General features: G+C 42.8%; 1 protein-coding gene across 3 annotated transcripts in view; it reads left to right on the top strand.

Moving 5' to 3' along the window:
* Nucleotides 1-26,562, top strand: part of bcar3 (BCAR3 adaptor protein, NSP family member) — a 53,998-nt gene that overhangs the window by 2,378 nt on the left and 25,058 nt on the right. Inside the window, exons 1-5 of one of the 3 annotated variants that reach the window (XM_037470493.2) lie at nucleotides 1,848-1,983; nucleotides 7,247-7,414; nucleotides 10,013-10,127; nucleotides 23,929-24,124; nucleotides 24,217-24,471. In XM_037470493.2, coding sequence (XP_037326390.2) covers nucleotides 7,325-7,414; nucleotides 10,013-10,127; nucleotides 23,929-24,124; nucleotides 24,217-24,471 — 656 coding nt within the window. In that variant the 5' untranslated portion in view covers nucleotides 1,848-1,983; nucleotides 7,247-7,324. Of the gene's footprint in view, nucleotides 1-1,847; nucleotides 1,984-7,246; nucleotides 7,415-10,012; nucleotides 10,128-16,934; nucleotides 17,158-23,928; nucleotides 24,125-24,216; nucleotides 24,472-26,562 lie in introns of those variants that run through there. The other 2 variants (XM_037470496.2, XM_037470497.2) reach the window with 2 other exon arrangements.

The raw sequence follows: 26,562 nt of genomic DNA on the forward strand, positions 1-26,562 counted from the left end.
CACACTCTTAACTCGTAAACCCTGTAAAAACTCCGAAATTTTCTCACACCTGTCCCATTTTCTATTTCTCCAAGCAGCTTACCAAGCTGCTGAGAAGGAAAGATTGGAAAAGAAGCTTTTGCAATGTGGGCGGTGCAGACAGCCTCGCCCTCCAAAGGATCCAGAAGGATTGGTGTTGTGGGTTCAATGTGACAAACTGCCACAAAATGTTTCACACAATTTGTGTGAGGTCAGAGATGGACTTGGATGATGATGAATTTTGGTGTTTTTGGTGCCTCGATGTAAGTTATGTAATTGCTCCTGATAGATCCAATTTCAGTTCACTTAATTTTTCAATTCAACGTTTTGAAACACCGCTCACTGCTCAGCCTGCTGCAAATTATTATTTTTGTCTGACCTTAATTGTACAGTTTATAGTGTGTAATGTGGGACCAGTTTAAAATGAGGGGAGCATTAACACAGGCACAGTTATGCACTAAAACCTTTTTTTTATAATCTGCGAATGTATATCTGATCAGCACAATTTTACATCCAATTGAATTGAGTTTCTTAAAAATACCACATGATGGCAGTAGATTCCAACCACAGGAGTCGGTCATGGATGAGAGACATAGCTACATGTATCTGCAGATGTTAAGCTCAGAAATAGACTTGGAGAAACATGCATTGTTGTTTGCCAGTATATTGAAATGTTGTAGAGGCAGGTTCCTTTTTCAGGACAGCATGCAGCAGCATGGACCCATCGCCTCATCAATATGCAAATCCCATGTAATTAATATATTTGATGTCAACTTATGATATGTTGTCAAAGGTAGTATGAGTCGTATCCAAAACACACGTTTTCTCGAGATAAAGCTATGAATCCTATTTATGTTTGTGGAAAATTGGGGAGGCATTGAAGCCCACTGCCATACACTGCATGTCCATCATATGATTGAAACATGTGATTCAGAGCAGCGTGGCAACGCTGAAACAACTGCATGCTGAAGTCAATAAACAGAGAACCCATTTTGCAGTGGCGGCTTAATGAAATGAGTCCCACACACACGTTGTTCCTTTGGTTAGTCGAAGGGTAAACAAAACATTGGCCAGAGGATCAGTTTCAGACTATATGAGCAAATGTGGAATCTTCATTTCTAAAGGCTCACATTAAGACAAAGTGAGAAGATAAAAAAGATACATCACAATATTTAAGACGCTGTGTTACTTTCAAGTCGCTGTTTTGTGCTGAATTCTAAATAAAGTTAGAAAAGCCCCTTCATGGGATTCGCATATGGATGAGGAGGCGGGTCCATGCCGCTTCATGCTGGTCTCAGATCGGTTCAGGATCTTCTGACAAAGGATCCGGCAACTTTACCATCTCGGCGTCACTCGTTAATGCCTTAATGTTTGGTTTTGTTGTAATTTATGATGAATACAACTTTGATGTGATTTTTTACTATTTCAATTCTGCAACATTGACAGTACAAACGGTAAGATTTACAGATAATGTAAGTACAAGTCAAACAGCAGTGCATTATGTTTAGTACGTATATATGCATTAGTACTATTAGCAGGAGGACACATTTGATTTCTAATTTGGGCCTTGAAGTGACAAATACCAAAGGACACATTCTTTTTCAAACAAGATCTGCGAGAAACCATCTGCAGCCCGACCCAGCCGTCATGACATTGGGAATAGATAAATGTACCGATTAAACTGCCCCCCCCTCCCTCCCCCTCTCTCTCTCTCTCTCTCTCTCTCTCTCTCTCTCTCTCTCTCTCTCTCTCTCTCTCTCTCTCCCCCCGTCTCGCTCCCCTCCCTCTGCCTCTGCTGACAGGTAATTCAAGGTTGTGTCTTCCTCTCGCAGATACCAGCCGAGGTGTCGACGGACAATGAGGTCGCGGTCCTCCGTGGACTGAACACTTGCGGTCATCAGCGCAGACGGAGCTCCACCGTCTCAGCGAGCGGAGTCCACGATGCATGCAGGAGTCCGCTGCGAGGTAGGACACACCTTTCAACTTCGGTGATTGGCGTCTTTAGATTTGAGGACATGTGACGACGCCTCCTGCCTTTCACCCTGCAGGACGCACTTTTTTTTACGCGATGCATTTGATTTGCAACTGGGAATTAATTTGGTGGTGCAATTCAAATCAGGGGAAGAAAAAAAAAAGGGTTGTAAGGTAGTCAGTTTTGCAAGAGTACCCCTTTTGAGCTTGGGGGACCCTTTGTTACTACGTTAGACCCCCATAGTTCCTTCAGATAAACTGATGCTGAGCTGTTTGCAGAAAGCAGGCAGTGTCCTGAAGGAATGCCCTTAACTCAGAGCTGAGTCATGCAAATTATTCCCCCCTTCTCCTCCTGCCATCTCTGAGCCACCATCATTTCATTTGGGGCTATTTCATGATGAACTGTGAATTGTCTTTGCACATGTTCCCGTGAATGTGTTTAGAATAGGAGGAAAGGTGATGAGTAGTTGCATCAGTTTCTCTGCATTTCCAACAAGTTCTGCTTTATAGGCCGACAGGAAGACAAGTGATGTGGAAACATGTTGGCTCACAGCTCCTAAAATATTTTGGAGATCCAACCAGTGATTAAGATGAAACACACCAAGGCAGATCGCTGAGGCAGATCGTTCGCAGACTCAATGATACAAATTAGTGTTTGACTGGTGATTTGAGTGCTATGAGGGTTCATTCCCTCAAGGACACAGTAAAGCTAGTAAAACTGGAAAATTAATTTTATAGGGGTTAAATTACACTGCCTGAAGTGTTTCCCCCTATTCTGCTGTACCCTCCGGACATGTAACAGAAATACAGAGACATGTATTAACACCCAATAAAGCAGCAGGGAAGCCTCTGAGAGAACATTTGAATCAGGTTGAATCAACGTTGTGCAGGCACAAGTGAACACTGCTGGTGTTGCGTGATGATGTGACGATGTGACGATGTGACGATGTGACTGTAGGGCACGTACGGGGAAAGTCATCCAGCATTTCCCACAAATAAGATGTTTTCTTCTGTGCTCTCAGAGTGTTTAATCAGCCCTGAGATTACTGCCTCCTTGTTACTCCTCGTCTAACCCGATCCTCACTGACATGTAATCCCGTGTCTGCGTTCCAGCTGCTTTTTTTTGCCACTGAAACCCAGAGGTGCAAACATTCACACAGCTTCAGACATGTTCTCAAGGCAAGCACCACCACGGGGAAAAAGAGGGACTTGAGATGTGGATGTCGGCGCGTTGGGATGCGTCTTAAAACTCTTGATGATCATGTGTCCTTTAAAAGATCCACACTGATCAAGGATGAACTTATGTGCAACATTGAAGTCATTTAATTGTGTTTTTTTTACTTTTTGGCATCTGTTGAAGGGGCAGTGCTTTTCCTTATATATATTTTGTATAATGAAGTTCTAGTGGTTTTGGGGATTTTTGAATAGCCATAAATGTGATTATAATGATATTGAGCTCAAAACTTGCCTTCTCCAACAGCTACATCGTACTATTTGTTGTTGGTGCTATTTGGTGCAATGTTGTCATCTGTGTGCTTTCTGTAGTGTACGTACATGGCTGATATTGAAAGAGAAATACTTAGTTTGTTTTACTGACTGTGGTTGTACTCCAGCTGGGGTGAGTTTGCATGTATTGTCCTGTGTCCATTCAAGCTAAAGGACACATAGGAAGCCAACATACTGTACATGCAAACTAGATTATTAGCACAGTGGCCCGAAACCGTACCGCAGTGAGAATTGTCTCATCTTCTGTGCGTGGCGTCCTTCATTTGAAATGATCAATCAGTGTGCTCCCTGGCTGGAATTGCCTCGGTGGGGATGCTGATTTTATTTTTGCAGCTTAATTCAATTTGTTGGATTGTGTCAGTCTAATGTGATTGGCCAAGCGCATGCCCTTGGACTATAGAAGGAAGCCAATACACACATGGGGAGTGACTGGCAAAATGACAAATGATCCTCCAATGCTGTCGCCGCTGCTCCGGACTTTGATGATCGCCAGAGTTGCTTTGTTATTTGTTGAGTGTTTGTGAAATAGCCGGGCCTGTTTAGATCGTTTAGTGATCCCGGGATCGTTCATTTTGTTTAGCACAATGGGCACAGTGACCGTGCTCCAGGGAAAATGTGGCCATGGGAAAAAGCTGAGGTCAAACTACAGAGGAAGTTGGATTGGACCGGACAGGAAGAAGAACCCCCCGAGGGACCAGAGTCTGGGTTCATTTCTCCGTGTGGGGACCCGTGTTCACCGGATCAACTGGGAGAACGTTTACTCAGTGCTCACGTCTTTGGTGCTCATCAGAGCCGACCTCCTCTCTTCTCTCGGCCTTCCGTCGTAGACAAAAGAAAACATTGCTGTAAAAAGCAAGCTTAAAAAGCTTTGGCCTAATTCCATTTTAGGTCAACCAGTGTTTGTTTTTAATCCAGAAAAAATAGCCTTTAGGCATTTCTAGCATGTGTCCCAAGCTTCCCAACTCCTTTAAACTGCTTTCCCTCCTTCTAGTCTTCAAATTGATTTGTTTGTCTGGAAAAAGGTTCTGTGATATTGGAGCCCTTTTTGGACGTTTTACAAGGGAAGCCGCTCACAAAAGCAGGATAAAGCTTTATCACTTTAAAATGACATCCAGCTGTTCAATAGACTGTAATAGCCTGCTGAGTAGCGACATGGATCATCTGGCTGAAAGATGCCGTTGAAGGGCCCTGATATCCGCGTGCAGTAGATTGGGAGCCGGAGGCAGACAGGGTGGGGCCAACGCATCGCTTGCTGCACAAGCTTCTCAATGAACCCAGTTCTCAGAGTGTAAAAACTTCTTTTTTTCTTTTTTTTTTTTTACAGAAATTCAGTTCAGGCATGAGATTAGTGATTTCCCTCTATGAAGCTCAGGAGCTGCTGTCGGTGTTAAATCAATTACCCGTTTGAGATCCACATAAGTTTTAACAATTGTCCGTCTCTCAAAAGACAGTCGTTAACAGAAAAATGTGGAATAAATATATATATATATATATAAAGGTCTTCACTAATTTGACAGAAGAATCATTTGTAAGATCCTTTTATCCTAATTGTACTATTTAGTATTGTAAGTATGGTTCATTAGTTCACAGTAGTTTATTGCATTGCTGGTTAAAGTATTAAACAATCAAAATGACCTCCAGCAGCTTTTAGGAGGAACATTTCAGAGGATGGAGGAGGCATTAAGAGATGAAGAGGAGGTACGTTAGTGCGCATATTTGCAACATCAGCATAATTTGTATCTGACATAGCATGATGCCACTATATAATGCCAACGATTCTCCATCCATGCATATGTATAAGTGTTTGCGTAATTGTGTGTGGCAACTAGTTGACTAAAATCAAACAACCAGTTCAGAGTGTAGGCAGGAGGTAAAACATTTAAGGTCTAGTCCTGGGGGAGTATTTTGTGACACAATCGTGAAGAATTTGATTTACTACCATCAACACATAATGTAAGAGTGCAGACATGAATTAGGAAATTCTGCTCTTCAGTATGTCACTGTGAGTAAGCTCATTGCTGTCAGGACTTAGAGGTCGTTCATTCTCCTGAACAACCTCAAGGTCTCCGTTAGGTTAAACTTGAAATAGTGCTAAACGCTGGCAGGAGTCCATATACGGAATGAACAACTCCGCTAATCCATATGATGCCACACATTGATATGGGTGTGTGCGTGTGCGTGTGTGTGTGTGTCTGGAGATCCTCGGGTCTAAACACGCTTTAGTCAGTGAAATCATGTATATCTCTGTGACATCACTTAATCTGATTGGTGGGGGGGAAGGAGGGGGGAGGGGGGGTGTCCTTAGTGAACGCCTCTTTGCCTGACAAGGTCTTTGTTGTTCTGTCTTTACCAGAACGTGTCACCACACACACAAATACAAACACACACGTGCGTAAGACGTCATGGCACACACACACAATGATGCTAATATATAGATACTCAAATTCAGCAGACAAAGTCATTATGGTTTTTCTCAATATAAATTAATTTTCTATTGATCCAGAATAATGTTATCTACATACATTTAATATCCTGAAGGGTTGCAGGTTATCAGAAGAATATACTATTTTATTTTTTAAATGAGTAAATTAGCTGCTCTTCACTTCTTTGTATTGCAGAAACAGTCTTTCAAACAGAATTCCAATTATATTTTGTAGTAGAATATTCATTTGTGTTCTGTTTGCAGTATTGTGGCAGTCATCACTTCAACATCTCTCGTTGTACTCGCCCATCAGGGCCAATGTTTAAAATCCAAGTGCAGAAGTGAGAGCAATAATTAGCTAACGTTGCTAAATTTACTTGGATTTTGACTAGAAAATTGATTATATCACCATTTATGGATCAAAAAACCTTCTCTCCTCTGTCAGCAAATATACTGAAGATTCCCTGCCAATTCAAAACACTAACAGGATTTTCCCAAGTGGAGCCAGTTTAAACTCAGCAGATTTTGTTCACAAACTCCATACACAAGATGTGTTCCATCCTTTTTATTTTCTCACTTTTTTATTACGCATGTTGCTGTAGTTACCGTATAAAGTATAAAGTTTGTGGGCTTGCAATCAGCAGCAGTGTGAGAGGCTGATAGCAGCTCTTATTTTCCAGTGTCCAACTGCTGTGTTGTTTCTGTAGATTCTGTTCAATGTCTTGTGGCCGTATCGTGATGACAGCAGACCCAGACAGAGCTCGGCGCAGCCTTCCGTTGAGACAGAGACATCGTCACCCTTGGGTGTCGTCTGTGGTCGTTCTGCTAATCGACTCTCAGCCTGATAGGGAGCAAGACTTGGCCAGAAAGGGGAAAAGAGATCCCATGTATTTCTGTTGCTTGTTTCTGGGGTTCTAATTCAGAGCAAAAATTGTAAAAAGCAACTACCAAACAATGTTTTTTGCGGTCTGGTACCGTAGGAGGAAACCGTATTCCTTCTCCCAGACCGCCACAAACGACTGTGAACATGTATCATTCATGTCTGGCTGTACTTTCCAATTGCCAGCTAGAGGTAAACGGAAAGATTTCAGAACCATTACAAGTGAACAGGACACATAGCACAGAGGAGACGAGTAATTGTATTTTATCCGACTCTCACTTTTCTAATAAGATTACATCCAATTATTGCACAAACCGTTAAATCTACCTTGTGTGAGAGTAAATAATCAAAATTTGTATCTTTGGCATTCATTTCTAAATGTGTTTAACTGTTTGGGTTTGACGAGCATCTAAATAAAATTGTTCTTCTCTTCCATCTGTATGTTTCAGGTGGCATCTGCAAGTTGTGCGAGTGGAGGGTTGTGTGTGCGTCCCTTTCCGTGCCCGTGAGTGCGCCCGTGTGTCACAATGAAGCATCAGTCTATCTCTCGATGGCTGAGCCAGCTGGGATTGCCAGAATACTGCCAAGCACTGGAGCAGGAATATGACGGTGTGGAGGTAATACACAAAGACAAATCATGTAAAACCTTAAAGAGACATTTACACAAGTAGTTATTCCTTATGATGACTTGCACAAAAATACAAAGATTGATGACAAAAGAGCAGGTCTAATAGAGGTAGATAATAGACAGGAGATTTAAAGCAGCAACCATCATCCTAGACCCGATCACAAGTGATCCGTCTCTGCCTCAACCATTTAATTGATGCGTCATACTAGAGATGTTACCTAAATTATTTATGTTGAGTTATTTACTTTAAACATTTCCATTTAAAGTAGCCTTTCAATGTATGTTGTTATAGGACTGCAAACTGTTTCCCACAGCCGCTTGATACTGCAGCCTAATAAAACTTAATCCCCAGGCCTATTAGACTGGATGCACAATGATATAGGGGCTATTTTAACATCCAACCATTAGCCAACTTCTGAACGTCTGAACGCTACACAGCCGTTGGCCGGGAGATGAGATTAATTAGCCAATAACATGAATTATTCAATTACCTCGCGCTAATGCGTACCCACAATGCATTGGTGTGATTAGTGAAGGCTTCATGGGAAAGGGGGAAGAAGGTGAAAGGGGCAATGAGGGAGATACATAGGAAACAAGGACAAGAAAGTGTTGTTTTAGTGTTATTTCACCATAATGAAGTTTTGATGGACGTTTCTGTGTGAAATATTCTCCCTTAAAGTTAGATGACTTTCTGAGTTTTAATTTCCCTCATCAGTAAATGTTACTGTGCACGGAAATAAATTACTTTTAAGTAAAGTCTCGTCCATGGTAATAGGTTTGCATGGCGATGAAAGGGACATATCCTTACCAATACATTGATTACACTTAGTAAGGTAGCATTTACTCAATATGTGTTAAAGATCTTAATAGGTGTCATTATTGATCCCTTACCTGCCACAGTTGGCATCCTCCAGTTATTTCAGAGTAATGTTTATACAATACAATTGCAATTGTAGGATGGAGACCAATATTCCTACTCTGCTCGAGCATCGTCCATGCAGGTTGAGGTCGGCTCAGCGTTGCTCAGCTATCTCTCTCTGACTTGTATAATAACAAACTCCAGCTCAGTGCCTCCCAGACATCCAGGCGGGAGATCCAGAACTCAGCCAGCATCATCGACTCTGGTATCAGCTAATGTTTCAATACCTTTTTGGAATGATGGATGGTTTGAGCTCATCTCCAGAACAACAACATTGGTTGTGAACATGGATTGAATGTGATCAAAGGTCCTTCTGGCATAGTTACTTCACTAAAATACACAATACACAATTTCTTTTTAAAAAGCTCTGTAGAGATGTTAAAAAGAATTCACAGATTCATTTCCACATCTTCACTGGCCAGTGGTGTCTGTACCACACCGCTCTGCCGGTTCCCTCACCAGCACCATCATGGCTGCAATAACATTCACGAGGGCAAAACCAACATTCACAACCGCTACATCAACTCCCTGCGAGGACTCGCATGGGAGGCCGTGCTGTTGTTCTGGAGAAGAAAGAAAAAAGGAAAACATGTCAAGTTGCTGTTGCACACAGAGGGAGACGAGAATAACAGAGGAGAGATTAGGCTTGTGATATGCCCATGTCTCACGCACAAACACACACACAATCAGCATCGTGTGTGTGTGTGTGTGTGTGTGTGTGTGTGTGTCACTAGTGTTTAAATCCGCAGAACTAAGTGTCTTCTTCTTTAAGCTATTAACATAATAATAATTCCTGATCTGTCTCGGGGGCCGTTGAGCGCATTGGCCCGGCGCGTGTATGTGTGTGTGTGTGTTCACAAATGTGTGCGAGTGGATGCGCCTGGTATGCAGGTATGAGCATGAGTGTGTAACTATTAACTTTGCGTTCATGACTAAGAGTGACTGTGTTTTGACTTCACACTGTTGCCGGGTGTTTGTGTGTGTGTTTCTCTTCATGTTTCACCCTGCGCAGTCCTATTTGAGCTATTGTTTGGTGTAGAGAATGTGCGTATTGTTGAGAAACCAAAACAACAAGGTTTTGAGCTAGGAGAGTCCTGTGATGTGACGGGGTATGTGTGTGTGTGTGTGTGTGTGTGTGTGTTCCAATAATGTACAAGGTTCTGGATCAAAGCCTTTGTGAGGGGTCGTTTACATTAATACCATAGTGAGCGTCAAAGTGAGGCAGGGTGTGTGTTTTGTGTGTGCGTGTGTCTAAGATAATGCTATAATGACAGGCGCAGGATGAGGGGAGGAGATGACACACTTCTGGGAGACAGGAGGTCACCAGCGGTCTCTCGAGCCACCAACCTGTCCAGACAAACTGTTTGTGACTTTCAATGCTTTTCATTATTATTTTTTAATGTTTATTAATTGTTAACGTTGTCAGATTGAACTTGTACTTCTCTGCACAACAGTAAGGGAACGAAATTCGGTGCTTTTTCTAGCAACACATGTTGATTTCGGCTCTTCAGATGTATGCAATTTTTTCAAAATAAACGTATTACTGAGGCTCTCTCATGTGGCTGAAAAGTGTACTGCATATACAGATGCAAACGCAAATAAAACCTCCTGTGGTCCCAGACTTGGTCTGTGTATTTAACTTTGAGTTTGTGTCTTTGTGTTTTCCAGGACCTGCTCCACCTCTCGGAGTATGACCTCTTGGAGCTTGGAGTCCACAATCACCTTCACCGCCTGCACCTTCTCACTTCTCTACGCCTCCTCCAGGAGCGGGAGAGGAGGAGAGGTAGCCACACACACACACACACATAGTTGACCTTATCCGTTCCATTAATATAGTCGACTGTGGCTCCATGTTCGCGTCTCCATGGAGACTCGAAGTCGTTATGCCAATGAAGCCTCAGTATATTGGGCACCTGTCCTGCGGGTGAGCTGCAGGGAGCACCTGTGTTGCACCCTTATTTTGAGGGATTTATTTTGGTTTGTACAAGCCGTTTCAAAACTGCACTGAGTTAACCCCAAAAAATCCAATTAAGTGAAGTGGGCATAGCACATCTAATGCCACTGAATAGAATAAGTGAGTACATCAATTGATCCAGAGCAAAATGCAATGCTACATTGGCTATTATGAGGCCTTTGAGAAGCCAAACCATGATTAAGGGCACTAGATGAATTTGTAAACAATATACGTAGTTGCAGCAACTGCTTTCGAATGGATGTTCCAGCTGCAACGATGGAATGCAGCATTAGGTCAAACATAGCGGCAGACGTGGGGGGGGGCGACTAAAAGTGTTGAGAGACACTCTCCTCGGTCCCGTTTTTGCACACTTGCCAAAATCTGCGACTGAAGTTGTTCACCTTCAGTAGGTGTTGGGGATTGTCCACAGTAGTCCACCTGAGCCCGTCAGACCCAGCTAATTAGATATGTCATTAGCTATTGATCCACTTTATCGTCTGAGCTGATGACGTCATGTCAAAGGAAAGACCTGTCAAGAAACGGTGGCATCATTTGTGGGATCACAGATGGGTGATACATTCAACACTGTGTCATCATAAGTGAGAAGGAAGAAAAAAAAGATAAGAAAAAGGACTTTGATGCTGAAGCACAGCCAGAGGTACACAGGAAAAGGGGAAAGAGAGGCACTAAAGGTCCTGTCTTTTGTCTCTATCTGAGTACACAAGGAGAGGAACGGAGACGGGTAGCATTAGTGTCATGTAAAGACATGCTTATGCCTGGGGGGGTGCAGTTGTAGGGAGGGTATAGTCTGCTTGAGGTCAATGCTTTGTTGGGCACACATTCACACGCACGCACACACACACACACACACACACACACAGGTGAACACTTCCAAAGCTGTCCGTAAATTAAGGAGGAGAGTGCTGAGGCCTGCAGTCCTGCTGGGTTTAATCACTTCTAGAAGTGTGTGCGGTGACGCAACAGCAATGTGCTCAGGTCTGTGCGACACGGCCTGCTTTGTTTGCCCTGTTTTCCCACACATTGTGCTGGGAAATCTAGCTGTTGTCTTGGTGACTGAGTCCTTGTGAAGTGCAGTTTACGCCCAGTGGAGGCATCATCTTTGGGAATCTTCTGAAGCTAATATGTAGCATTTTGACTTGTTGACCCCTGGCGGCAGCGGTTTTTCTCGCATCAAATTGCAGGAATAAATATGCACAAGGAACACAATCACAAGACGGGTGTTTGTGGTTTGTGACCAAAACAATGCATCACATTTGCCGCGATCCGCAGTGTGGACGGGTTCTCTTGTTTAGCTAAACTGTTCAAACTTGCCAAAGTAAGCGGGAGCTATAAAGACAGCCTGTTGCATAGTAAACCCGGGAGTTTGCTAGCCCATCTGGAAATGAGTGGCGTCTAAAAGAGAACACAAACCTCAACACATGGAAAGCATGAAACCACTTCATTTACAGCAAAAGATGTTAAGTTTTGTGTTAATTAAAGTTTGTTGCTTTCCATTTCCTTTGTAGGGCTATAAGAGTGTTAAGGGGCAATAAAAGTGCAGAAAGTCTCTGAAATCAGAAACAAAGGAATAAAGTGGTAAGAAACCGTTTGAAGGTTTGCTTGCAAGAGTAACGACAGGAGAATGTGACGTCAACACAATGGCATGTTTTACTGTACCGCTTAATTTAATAAAGGAATCAAAAGTATTCTGATGTGATGTATTTTCACACAAGCCATATTTGTTTATTGTAATTAAATGGCCCATAGGAGTTAATAATAAATAATGTGAAAATAGAACCTTTTATATAATATAATACGTAATATGAATACCTTAACTAAACTTTTTATAGCTACTGTATATGTTTTTTAATTAGAGTCTAGGTGGTCATTTGGATCCATCCGCTGATAACCCCGAATGTATTCACTAAATATCCAGGTGGCCAATGTGATAGTTTGTATATTTTATTTAACATAAAATACCTTGCAATGGACTGACATTGCAGCTAAAGCGTTAAGACATACAGAGAGCGAGAGAGGACTCACCTTGGCCATTGAAAGTCAAATAAAGATTAAAAAAAGAAAACAAGATGCTCAGTAAGTCCTGTCCACCAAATACTAATAAAACACATGAGATGATGAATTCACAGAGAGGCGTACATGTTCACATTCCTGAGATCTCTGTGTGACCGCTCGTGTCGCTCCAACCTCAGGTTGAAATCCCTCAGTCACCAACTACTGCGGTATTATCTGTCTCCCTGGCAGCCTGCCGCCCCTGTCATTACCACAAAGGCCAGATTTGTTCAGCTAATGGTACCCTTTGCACACACACACACACACAAAATATCCAAAAATGCCAAGTCAACAATTGACCCAGATAAGAGCATTCCAATGAGAGCACCTTCAGGATTAAACACACGTGCACACTCACGCACAGCACCCTGCCACATATTAGTTTCATCATATTTATGTTTGTTGGCCACAGTATGTGATTACGTGGCTTGAATACGAACCTGTGTGTGTGTGTGGGGGGGGCGGTGCGCGAGGTACTTTCCCTGTTGGCATAACTTCTTAGCGGAGAAGAAGAGATGCTCCAATTAGAGCAATTACATGGTTGGATGGGAGGCCTCAGTAGAACACATGCTGATGCTCATATTTCACATCAGGCACATCCAGCAAGGAGTTTGATCTCGTCAGGAAAGGTTGTCTTTTTCTATCTTCAGATTGAGCAGTGTGCAAAAATGTGTTGTGTTAAGCCAAACCCGATCCCCTTCACGACCCCTACTTCTAGTGAAATTGATTCACAGAAGTAAGGTATTGGGCATCTCAGTTCTTCTCATATTGGAGTTGTTCGACCAATTGGGACAGGAACCCTTTAAGTCCGCAGCGGACGTTGGAAGTAACAAACATCTCATCTCTGTCTCATCACAGTATTGATCACAGTTATTGTTCTACTACCTTACTAAAATGGTAGTTGCAGTTGAATCATTTATTATAGAAATGGAGATGTATTTCTAGATGTTTATTCAACCTTTTTAATCTGTGCCAGCTATTTTGTCCCTGGGTCCGATCTGCCGTGTCCCTTCCTGAACTATATGGGCAGGAAGTGAGTAAGCCACACAAAAAAACCCGTCTAAACACGGATTGACACAAGTTTCACATTGTTCTTGTGAGAAACAGAGAGAGAGAGACAGCAGGTGTCCATGCAGACACTTTGTTTGCCTGCTTGTTTGTTTCCCTTGTGGACAGTGGTGTTGCCATAGCGACAGAATATTTTACGGCACTCATTGCAGAGTGATATTGACACCTAAACACAGGCATAGCTGTCAGCTTATTAGAACTGCTTGTGAGCTGTTGGGCTTTCAGTGTTTTTCTCTTATCATACATTGCTGAACACAGCAGCTTTGTGCAAACGGCTCACTATTCAAACCACACTGACAATATCCATTAATACAGACAACACCTCTAATTGAGAATGCAGAGATCTTTAAGTCCACAACCTTTGCACATTAGATAACTTGTGTTAAATCCCACCGAGGAGTAGAGGCTGAACCGGGATAATCTGCCTCGTGAAGGTGATTAAGTCATCAACATGACCGAGAGTTAATACCAAGTGTACTGTAAACATGTTCTCCTGTCTGTCTGCACGTGTTAGTAACACCAACGTTATCTCTCGTATGTCAAAACAGGGAAGATCCAGTTCCCAGAATTAGGCCGATCCAAGATAGGAACATCCAAAAAACAGAAATACTTTTAAAAAGTTGGGAAATGGGTTGGTAGTTGTTGTTTTTTTAAGTCTTCATATATTGTGTGGTTAACGGCAGGTGATGTAATTATTTTAATGTATTTTTGCTCTGTATCTGTCACTGGTATGAAATACAAACAGAGTTGTTTTTTGTCGGTGTTTTCGGAAAACACTTAACCACAACTACAGTCTGTTGCCAGTTTGTTTGGATACACTTCGCTCAAATGAATGTAGTGTAATACAGTGCTGCAATTAATTCTAACTTTGTGAAGGTTATTGTTTTCAGAAGTTGTTTTAGAGATGTGTTGATTTATCTTTGAGGTGCTCCAGTTCAGCCCACCTTCATTAAAGAAATGGAGTTAGTCTGCGTTAGGTTTAGCTGCACCTAATAAACAATAAACAAGCATGTACCTGCAGGAAATTAAGTTACTTTTAGTAACTGTCAGGCCTATTCCTTCCTTATTCTTAATATTTAACTACGCAAACCTTGCAATTAGGTACAAACAGTCTCTAAAGTAACCAAATGACAACAAATACCCCCAGAAGGCAAATGACTGTTCCAAAAATCATTCATTTCTGATCGCTACGATCAACGTTTGGTCAGAGTTGTTTCAAACGAGACGTGAACAGCTGTCACCGTGCCACTTTGGTTTTCACCAGGAAACCATGGTTGTGTGAGTCTGAAAACGGTGCAGATGTCATTCCGCACTCAACAGATTTGGGCCCATCGTTTTTTTTTTTTAATCTTCAGACCCTGAGGCTGCAGGCAGAAGAATGGAGTTGTGGCAGAAATATTAAGCTATTTACACATCACACTTTTCTGATCAGAAACACCCACATGGACACACACGCACGGAACCAAGATGGAAGGCAAACGACAAACGCTCGCCAATTACGCAAGTAATAATAAACCAGTTCTGCTCAAATCCAATTATATGAGGTGAGATCTGAAGAAGGTGGGGAAGCCAAACCCATCTCTTTAATGGTGTGAGGAACGCTGATGGCCTGAGGTGGAGCCGTGGTCACTGTTTGGAAACATGTGACTCAGCGGGGCGTTGTGCCAGCGCGATGTGCTGCCTGACTGCCAATGTGCCGAAACAGGGCCGGGCCCGAGGACTCACATTAGCAGGAAGTGCAGGAAATGGTTGTAATGACGATACATCCAGCCGACTGTGTTTTTTGACATAATGTCGAAGTAAACATTTTCATCTGTCAACTTTTTTTTTGAAGATCAAGCCTTGATATTGTAGACTTCCCTCGCAGCGCAATTCATTTGTACACTGCATGAAATGTCTAAAAATACTGTGTTAAGTGGAGGAAATGACAATGGGACATCCTGTTCTGGCATTTTACACAAAATCACACACGTCTAATGGGTACAGCACGGTTAGGGTTAGCTAAATAACTCTCAAACAGAGAAGAAAAAACTGGCAATCTACACATTTTTATTCCAGTTTAAGCTGCATCCTAATAAGAGCACAACCAGAACAAATGGGTAACCCACTGTGAGAACAAAGTGCTTTGTCCACAGAGCACTACAGTCTATGGTGGAAAGCTACTTGAATCAGATTGATTAGAAGTGAGGATGAGCATGTGCCGGTTTCATAAAAGAAAAACATCTTTTATATCACAAGGAGACATATCACATATATCAGTCAAGGAATGTTGTGCTCATCTGCCCCCCCCCCCCCCCCCACTACAGATCATCCTCCCTGACTCACTGTACACCTTCCTGGAAACACCACCCTCGCTCACACAAAGATTCCAATATTGTTCACAGGCTCATGGGAAATAGTACTGACAGTTTCTCAACAGTACGTCCATCTCTTTTCGAGTAGTTAGGAGTAGGTTTGTTACGAGTATGACTTTAAGATTTAGTATTCATTTTATATCCACTTCAACTCCATATATAGATTTTTTTGTTGTTTTTGCTTATGACATTTGACTGGGCATGTTTTAATTACTGCAAACAGTGACATGATGTTACTCACAATTGTACTAATGCAAAGTCCAATGGGCACGTCAGAAACCAAAATATTCCATCTTAAGGAAAGTGTCGGCACTTCAACAGCTTTTTCAATAATTACCAATGTTGCGTAAAGAGTAAAGATCAAAATACATTTAAAAAAACGTTTTTGTGGCCGCATCCCTCTTTGTGTGTCTAAGTGTGTGTGTGTGTGTGTGTGTGTGTGTGTTTCGACGTGTCCCCCCTATGGGGGCCATCCAATCATCTCAGCTTTCATAGCAGCAGGATGGGCTCCTTGTATTGTCTCAAAGGAAACACAACAACGTGCACACACATGCACGTGTCTGCGTGTTATCAACTCTAGACAATACAGAGGAACAGGAGGACAAAGACAGGAGAGAGTGTTTTCTTGAGGATCTTGTCAGCACACACACACACACACACACACACACTCAACATGACCTCATACCTGATGAAACTAGTTGAGCTTTTCTGATGTTTTGTCCAATTCACCAGATGAAATTTAATTTCTTCTACCCGTATTCCCTCCGGATTGAAAGCTTTGTTATAATAACCCTGAAAGTGCGATGCTGAGCTGATTTATGTTTGACGCTGAGACCAGAGCAGTTAAACTCCACCGAGTGCACCTCGTTCCTTTCCCTCTCTGCATGTAGCGACATTCAGTCACATGTTCATCTCATCCAAGCACCACAGCGGTTGCTGGAGTTGGTGGAAGAGGTTCCAAACAACAAGATTTGCAGCATTAATTATGAGGCTGTGCAGGGAACACTGAAAGGAGGAGAAGGAGGAGGAGGAGGAGGGGTAATGGAGGGCAGAGAGAGAGTTTTGTTGGGGGCAAGGGACAACTCTGCTAAAACAAGAAAGAACGAAAACTCCTCCCAAACGCTGTGGGGAAGGAGGAGGGGCCGGGACCTCGCAAATCACTCCCCAGAGAGAGAAAGAGGAAGGCAGAGCTTGTGGCTGTGCAGCCTACTTGTTGTTGCCCGTCTGAAGGAGCGTGAGTGTCGCTCAGCTAGCCAGCAACTCAAGTCATTCAAACTAACTCACACATGGAATCCTTCTGATACAAGTTTTTACGCCTGGAAGATAACGAAGAGCAAATATCGAGGAGCAGCAGGTCACACTGACAGGTAGGAGGGAATATATGTCTTTATGTGAGTGTGCATCAATCTACTACTAGTTGTGTAGGGGACATTTATCTTAACCGTTTACCTTTTGATGTTTTTTTTATTCGTTGACGTTTTTCAGACTTTCCCTTTTAAGCTTACGAGTTAAAAATAGAAAGCAGTCTTTTTTGTTTCTGTGTTTCTGTGCACGTTTCCCCACATTCCCGCGGCTCGTCTCCGTCTCTCAGCGCTCTCTCCATCCCCTTTGGTCCGACTTGTTTACAGATAGCAAGTGAACTAGTTGCCTTCCCAAGACACTGGGTGCGACTGTGGTGGGTTTGATTGGTGGTGCCAACTGTGGCAACTTCAGAAGGAAATAATTACATGAAATATTGACAGATAAGATCAAGAGCATTCAGCAAGGTTTCTTTCTTCTTTATTTCTTTTAAGTTTGGGATCTGGCCTTTAAGGAATAGGTTAAGGGCCCAGCTTTAACATGTCATAGAAGTTTATTTCAGTCAGACATTGGTTTGATACATCAATGTTTTTGATATGGCCTAAAACCACGCAGTGAATGTGAGGCTCTTAAGAATCACTGGTTGAATGACAGCTGCTCAGATTGAAACTTTGACCTTTCAGTGATGAGAACACATCTTTAAACAGGGAGCCACCCATGGGATGATGACAGAGACGGACATATGTGTGCATCCCTGTGTGTGTGTGTGTGTGTGTGTGTGTGTGTGTGTGTGTGTGGTGTTGATGTTTTGTGCAGATAAGTACACACATGTACCAGGTTGTTGCAAACGTGTCGGGTCTCAATCGGAGGTCAGTTTCAACTTTGTGATGTTGCGTACTTGCAGTGTGTGTGTGTGGTGTTGTGTTTCTTGTCTTCTGGCTGGTACGCCAGCCTGCCGTCAACATGAAGTGACTTGCAGTCTTCACAAAGCAAACTGCACGGATTGAAAGTAAAATGCAAATGTTTTATGTATGCATTACTTGACTCATTTTATATACAAGCTTCAAACTGTGCTTTTAACTTGCATTTCAGAGGACAATGTTGTACTTGGAAGGAACAATATGTGATAAACAAGCCAGATAAAAGCATCCAGCACTATACTGAATGAAGTAATCTCACTTTTGTGGCACTAGTTGACCAACTACAACTTTCCTTTTAAAGGAAATGTGCTCTTGTGCTTTCTTGTCAATACATATGGAGACCGTTCTCATATCTTTACCTTAGATATGAAGCAAGATTTAGGAGATGACTTAGCTTAGAATAAACATGTGGTACCAGCTAACTGCTAGTAAGGCAATATATGGAGTCTGATCCACCCATGAACAAAATGTCTCCATGACATTAGCCTTCACATGGAGTTAAGTGCTGGAACCATTTCTTGGCCAGTTCATTGACTTCCTGGAGTCCTGTCATCCCCTGCTGGTCCTAGCTTCATATTTAGCATACGGACAAAAGAGCGGTGTCGATTGTCTCATCTAACTGTCTCCAACCAACCAAATGTGCAGTTAGTCATAGATTAAAGATATCTAGTCAAAAGTGTGAAATGGCTACCTTCTAACTTCATTATGGAACTAAACAGTTCTTCCTCCGCTGACTGTTTCAGCTGACTGTGTCTTCTCTGTGTGACTCACGGTGTGATGATCAGCAGCTGTACATAGACGCGGTCACTCTGTCCATCTCTGTACACGTATGAAATAAACACGTGCTGAGGGTCAGGTGACGTGTGTTTGTTTGTGGGAGAACGATTCAGAAGTAACAAATGGCAGCTATGGCTGTGGGATTTAATGAGAGCCTCATTATATGCACACACACACACACACACACACTGGTGGGCCTACGCACAGAAGATCGCAGTAGGACACCTCTCTCTCGCTTCCTAACAAAGGCTTGCTCTAAACAGTGGTCATGTGACAGTTGTTCTCATTGTTCACTGTTGGCCAGGGGTGGTTTTGCTAATGCACTGGTGTGTGTGTGTGTGTGTGTTCATGCTTGTTCATGTGTGTGTGTGTGTGTCTGTTTGTGTGCCACAGCAGGAAGACCCTTTAAGTCCACTAGAGGAAACCTCTTATTTCCTCACATGTTGGTTTTGGCCTCTCTATGTGAACATTCAACAAGTAAACAGTATTCCAACAGTTGAAGGTTGCATTTTTTACTCCATTTCATTTATAAATTACATTGTTTAGAGTTTGTTTGTGTTGTATGTTAAACAAAGGACCTTTAAGATTCCCTTGGTCCAACAAGAATCCACAGGATGGCAGTTTGTGTAGTGGATTGACAACTTGTCTCCTGGCTCACATGTGTAGTTGGCTGGAGAAAGTGAGACAACATTTATTGCAACTTTAAATTACATTAAATTTAATTTATTAGTAAACTGTGTGACCTCCAACATTGTAAGACAGAGTTGGAGATATCATTAGGATCATTGTGAAACAGTAGAAGGGAAGCTAGAGAGATATATTTGTTTTATTGGCAGTAATCCCTTATAATGATCTGTCTAAATGTTTATTCTGCCACTTCCTCTTCCTGCTAATCTTCCCTTGTTTCCCACCCAAAGCCTTTGTGTACATTTGAGAGTGTGTGCTGGCCTTCACGACCCAAGGTCTTCACCGCTGTTGGTGACAGTGCACACGGTACAATACTCAAGGAAAATACTTCTATGTCAGGTGTCCATTAGCGGGAAACAAATGTTGAGCTGAAGGCCGCTGTCGGTGCTTCGGATTTGACCAACGATGACGGCGGTGCAGCATCAGTATCACAGGTTAGCCAAACAGAAATGAAACCAACGTCCGTGTGGTTATCAGGTTCACTTCCATCTCCTGCAGCATACAATCAAGGAGCTCTGTGGAGTCCTTTAATGATGTGCTCTTTGTTTCTGAATATTTCCTGTCCGTTTTTTGTTAACAAAACCAACTGTAGTTGCTGAATTCTTCTGATAATGACACAGAATCAGCTCACAATTAACGTTGCAGGCAACATGTTTTTAAGCTCTTTAACTGGTTGCATTTTTCCAGTTTCACGCTGATCTAAATCTTGAAAGTGCTTCAAATAAGATATCTAACACGGTGAAGCGTACGTTTTGCTTCCCTAACCCTGACACTGAAATAGTTCTCCTGTATCAGTTGTTCTCCAACATGATTCCAGTCAACAGTTCAACTGCAACCTTAAATCATGCCGGAAGGCTGTTTACGTCAAACTATATGTAACCATAGCAACAATAGTGTGCTTCACGCCAGGTTACCTGTGAACTCACTCTAGGAACTAACCCTAAACATTGTCAAACACACATGGTGAACTTTGTTGAAGGAAATGCCAACGCTCCCTCTTCCCCTTTGTCTGTGTGTGTGTGTGTGTGTGTGTGTGGGATGTAGTGCACTGCAGCCACCGAACAGCTGTAGCGAGGAGAGGATGATGCAGGCCGAGAGAAAGAGGAGAATAAAAAGAGCGGAGTCTATTATTACGAGAGGTGCACGGACAAAGGATAGAATGAAGGTGACAAAGTGTGGAGGCACAAGAAGAGCTGACATCTTGATCTACGGACAGAAGGAGGGAGGCGATGTCAAAGAGAGTAGAAGACAAAGAGAGTCGAGGTTAGAGGAGAAGAGTGGGTACAACTTTCACACCTTCACTCGAAGTGGAGATTACTTCCCATGGCTCTTAGCGTGAATAATTTATTTATGAGATTAATTGACAAAGTATTCATGTGCTTAAGTGCTGTCTGTCTGTGGGAGACAGTCCTTTCTCCTCTGTGCATGAGGGTGTGTGTCTGGCAGATGGTCCGGGCCACACACACACACACACACACACACTAACACAGGGCTGACCGTCCCTGAGGGTCTTATAATAGGTCCTCCTCCTGTAGTAGTTCTGCCCCTCAGAGGAATCCACATTCTGACCCAGCATGCCTTAGCAGGACTTTTACAGTGTGTGTGTGTGTGTGTGTGGGGGGGGGGGGGGGGGGGGGGGGGGTTATTACCTTTCCTCGTCACGCTGAAAAGTCTTGAGCTGGACAGCTGTTCCTTTCCCTAAACCTCTATTTGCATTTTAATTGACATTCATCATCCCAAGCTGGTGACTCTGTGACCTCCTGCTGGAGTTGGGTTTAGCTCCACTTTATGTGGCAGACTTTCCAAAGCTCATGGATCTTTAGTTAAATATTTGATTTCTCCATGATGTTTTTTACGAAATCAAACCTTATATAAAACATTGAGTTTAAATTCATACCATTACCGTTTCGATCGATTAACATATTGTAAGCACCTTGCCCGAGGGAAGCTTCATTGGGTGATGTGCTCTCTGTCTCGGACAAAGGTCGCTTGTAGGAGAAAGAAACACAATCAAAGGGTGCTTCACTTGTGAAACAATATCAAACAATTGAGTTGGCTGATTTGATAAATCTGCTATCAAACCCCAACCCTGACCCCAATACAGAGGGCGTCAGCGTCTTATCGAGATAGTTTTCTACATATCTTATTTATGATGTACTGTATGTGTATTAGTTTTTATCTTCCCTTTATGCAGTACTGTACGGAGAAATACTCCCAAAATATACACGTGTCTGTTCACTTTAACAGGGAGTGAGAGGCTCAACATCATCCACGCGTTTGTAGTGCAGAGCTACATGACACATTCACTTCAGTTTAGCACAATGGAAGCCGGCAAAACAACGAGGCGGGCTTTCCGAAAGGGGACCTCTTATGCAAAGTGGTCCACATTGAAAGTTTGCAATGAAACAGGAGGGGAAAAAAGACTTTGATCTTTGATCAATTCCAAGACCACAAAAAAAAAAGTTTTCCCGTTTTGGTAATTTGTTCTAATTAAAGTCTAAATGTTAAACTACGCTCAACAGGTCCTGGACAACCTCTAATCTATTTAGATTGACTTTAAGCATTGATGCAGACACGCGTAATGTCATAAACCAACATGTCATGCATATTCCTTTACACTCACTTGGTTTCTCAAATCATTTGATTCTTGGCACGTTACCCACGTACATACGTATGCACCATGCCTGTGGTTGTACAAAATTCCTACAGCCGCAGGTCCAATAATAATCTAAACCAGCCTGAAAAGAGGATTTCATCATGGCCCTCAGTCTTGAATATTCTGAAGGTTAGACTAATCCAAGGACCCCGCTATGCTTGTCAGTTTAAAAAAAAAAAGTTATCAACCACAAAGTGTTCTTACCACAACGTGTAACGGCCATGTGTCTCTCCTTCGCTTATTGTTTTGACTTGGATGTAGAAAGGAACTTGCACTCAACGTGTGGCTTTGCTGCTCTCTTGGCCCCGGCTCAACAACACAAAATCAACTTTATCCGAGGGTCAAAACATGGCCGTCATCTGACCCCCCCCACACACACACACACACAGCCGAGCCCCCACAGTTTCCTCTGCAGCCCACTTCATCCCACCGTATGAGGGTTGTGCAAAAAGAGGCGAAATAACAAACACCAGCGTAGCTGTTGATGTCAGATTCTTATGTAAAATAAGATTAGAAACAGGGAGGGTTGTGGAATCTCGTACCACCCAGTGTATCAACATGTCTGTCAGCTGATGGTATTTGAGTTTGTGAAGTATGATTAACTGCTGCATGCAGATGGCGTGCTGTACAGTCATCATCACAGGGCAGGGGAATTCGTCAAGGAGCTGTCTGCTGTTTCCAATCACTGCTGACCCATCTGTTTGTTCATCTCTATATGCAGAGCTGTAATTACTATCTATCTATACATTGTATCTGCTTTTCTGTCTGTCTGACAAGATCAGGAGCAAAGACGGTTGTGTGCAGTAAGTGCTGCTTCTTGGAGCTAGTTTGTGCCTTGCTGGGACATAAGGAACATGAATCATTCCCGAATGGCAAAGCAGTCACAGCCTGTTGAAACTGAAGCAGAAGGTCAGACGTCTGTTCTCTTCACACCTTTTCTGGGGAAATTGGCTTTGAACTGAGCGGCAGGTCAAAATTACAACTGCTGGACGGTCTGAAACATCCGTTTAACTGTAGTCTTTATTCCAGTCGGGAGAATGACAAGTCATCCGTCTTGTGCAGTGTCATGTTTATATACAGTATATATATATATATATATATGTGTTTACCTGGAACTGGGGAATCGTTGAAAACATTTTTGTCACTGACATATTGTGACAAAATTTAGTCTTAAAAATAATGTAGCACTGGGTGTCTTTTACTAACTATAGTAAAATGGGTATATAATAGTAGTTTATTAAAAAAAAAAGCCCTCATCAGTTAAACCAGATGAGATGATGTCCCCTGCAGTGTCCCTCCATGATGGCAGATTCAGTGTGCGTTTGCCTCCGTGCACACAGGCAGAGTTAGAATCACATTACTGAACTGAAACTACTGGTATCATGTTATCTAGTAGCTTTATTTCCCCCGAGGCAATGTGTTAGTGCCTACGTGGTAGGCATTGTGAAGTGAAGTATGTCAGCCATGTGAGTGCCATGTGGTGGTGATGGGGGGGGGGCACATGTACTAGATCGTGTAACATAATATTCATATGAGTGAGAACATCAGTGTGTGTTTGTGTGTTTCAGATCATGTGTCTTTACAGAAATGCATCACCTTTCTGTCTTGTGTTATCATTGTTACATAACTGTGTTCCCTGGCTTATTGTACTGCATGTGATGTTCATTCCCTTCTCCTTTATGCATGCATTAACGTACATATTTCTCAGTGGAAGGAACTAGATCAACTGAAGTGCTGGTTGATAGGAGTCAAGTCCAAACAGTTCTGACTTTGCATTTGTACGCGCTCCTTTTTTCCAGACTTGAGGATGATGGCCGAGGGGCGTTTCGCCAGTCTTCCCAGGTCCCTCCATGCACACCACTCCCTGGCAGGAGGCCCTGCACACCCTGGGATCCCCTCCAATTCCCTCAGTGTCCCCAGCGGCAACGCCTGCTCCTCCAGGGGGCTCCAGGCCTCCCTTTCCTCCTCCATGGACCTCCTCAGCTCCAGACCTGGGTGAGTTGGCTGACCAGCACAATCAAAACTTAATTTACATCAATGCTTCAGTCTTATTCTTCTCTCCCTTCGTGTCATTTTCTTCGCTCCAGTCTCCCTCCAGGGCAGGGCAGCAGCCAATCACAGCTGTCCACTTCTACCTACCAGCCAGTGTCCATTCACGGAACTCTGCCTCGACGCAAGAGGGGTGGGGCCAACCTCAACCAAGACAACTCTACGTGGGACCCCAGAGCCAATCACATGCAACAGACACCTTGGGGGAAAGCATCACTGGTCCCTGGACACACCCATCAACCCCTGACCTCTCCGCTGGTCCAAAATATCATCGATGACTGTCATGGTTACAGGTAAACACATGACACACTCATTCTGTTGTCTCTGATGGTGAACATAACTGCTAATAATTTCAAATATTATCAATAAATATAATAATTATAATTCATTGCTTTAATTATCGAATGAAGAGGGACACAATTCAAGTAACATTCCTCCAAAAATATAAATATCAAATAACAAAACTTAAATACTGAATCGCCTGAGTGGGCAGCTCTGAAAAGCAGCGCTTATTCAAAAAGCGACACTTGAATCTTGTTTTAACCAAAAGTTTTGTTCAAAAGATTCTTGTAAATAAGTGAAAATTGACAAATCGTGTAGAAATCCTCTTTGACAAAAACCACCGTAAAGATGTCATAGCTTGCACCTTCAGACAGACTCCGAGGGTTTGGAGTCGCACGGAGAAAGTGTAGTCCGTAAAGAGCCCGGGGCGCCGTGTGGCAGTTAGCTCAACTTCAGAGGCAACACGCACACCTCATTCTTCATCACGTCCTCCCCATCTATCCATCTTCAGTGTAGAGTTACGACAGACAGTATCTGATGTAGCCAGCTGTGTGTGTGATGGTGTGTGTGTGCGCCTGTGGGAGCGTGCATAGCCCCCAGTGGTTGGGTTACCTTTGTAGGTCAGGGTGTGGCAGGACCGATCCCAGATCACTGTGAACCCTTTGTCTACCCTCTCCATCTTTCTGCCTCTTTCTGCTGGATATATTTCATACAGTGCTGACGTACAGCGGGACAATTTATCCGGGTCGAATTCAACCCGTGCAGGAGGCAAAATAATGAAGAGCATCATTCTCTCCCTGTGGTTCATTCTTAATGCAGTTAGTGCAATTATATGAGTAATGTGTCCTTTGAATGCTTAATTTACATCAAAAATAAGAGAGTCGAGCTTGTTTCTAACCCTCACTTTATGTTCCTAAATGACATCCCAAGGCAACACTGGAAAAGAGACAGCTAACTGTTGCCAATCTTTGACTAGTGGCTTTTCTTTATAACTCAGCGACTATTGGCCTTACCTCAAGCAGTCTGAAGATCAAAGGACAGCGCTTGTATTCTAATTAACATACGCTTATATGCAAGTAACAGCAGGCATGCAAGTTTAATCCCACTGTGGTCATACTGAAAAAAACCTTTTTGATCCTAAGAGAATGGTTTGGCATCAATAATCTAAAAAATATTGTTGTCATTTCACAAGGTAGTTAGTCACTGACATAGAAATATGTGCTACTGGGATGGTAACATCTCAGCTCATCCTGTGAAATTTTTCCACAGCTTTTTAAGTCAGGATGATCTAACATGTGCTATTTTCTTAAAGGAATGCCTATATACACATTTAATGTAATAATAATAATGCATTCTCTGATGTGATTAACGTAACAAAAACCATCAAAACGTCTCTCCCAGCTGGCTCTAAACGACACATATTTCTATAAAAAGATAAGCCAGTGTGCCAGTCGCTCTTGACTTTCCATTGCTCCTGCTGTCAGCTGACCTATGACCCCTGACCTTATGTTGCACTAGCCTCCCATTGGTCAGCCCGTCTCTCTGTTGACCTCCATGGGCAGCTCAGCAGACCACCGGGAATGGAGAAGGAGGGGGGGAGGGGGGGAGGGGGGTGCAAAAGTGGAAAAGAGAGAGGAGAAGGGAAAAGATAGTAACAGAAGCTTTTCATTTCCATCAACCTAATATGCTAAAGAAATGTACCTGTTTATCTGTTGATTCAAATTCAAAGTTTATTCATATTTTAAAAAAGTAAATATGTTCATATCTGATGATTTAGTGCCTCCATGACACCCCAGACAGAAAAACAGGTTGCTCTGGAGCCGCAACTAAAAGGAGGATGTGAAATGAAGAAGCGTGAGGTCAACAGGGACTCACCTCCCGATGTATAAAAAGACTAAATGTAAAGGTGCCGTGTGTAGGTTTGGGGGATCTATTGCAACCAAATGAAACTTCTCCCATGGGCCGAGGGTGCAGGAGCACAACTGATCTTATTTTCAGATGATTGTAGACTAAAGGCAACATTCCTTCCTATTACGGTATATTCCCTTTCTGCAATGCACCCAATGTCAAACTACATACTAACTTCATAGTGTCATGTCATG

This window comes from Pungitius pungitius, chromosome 7 (genome assembly GCF_949316345.1).
Source record: "Pungitius pungitius chromosome 7, fPunPun2.1, whole genome shotgun sequence".
Classification (NCBI taxonomy): Eukaryota; Metazoa; Chordata; class Actinopteri; order Perciformes; family Gasterosteidae; genus Pungitius; species Pungitius pungitius.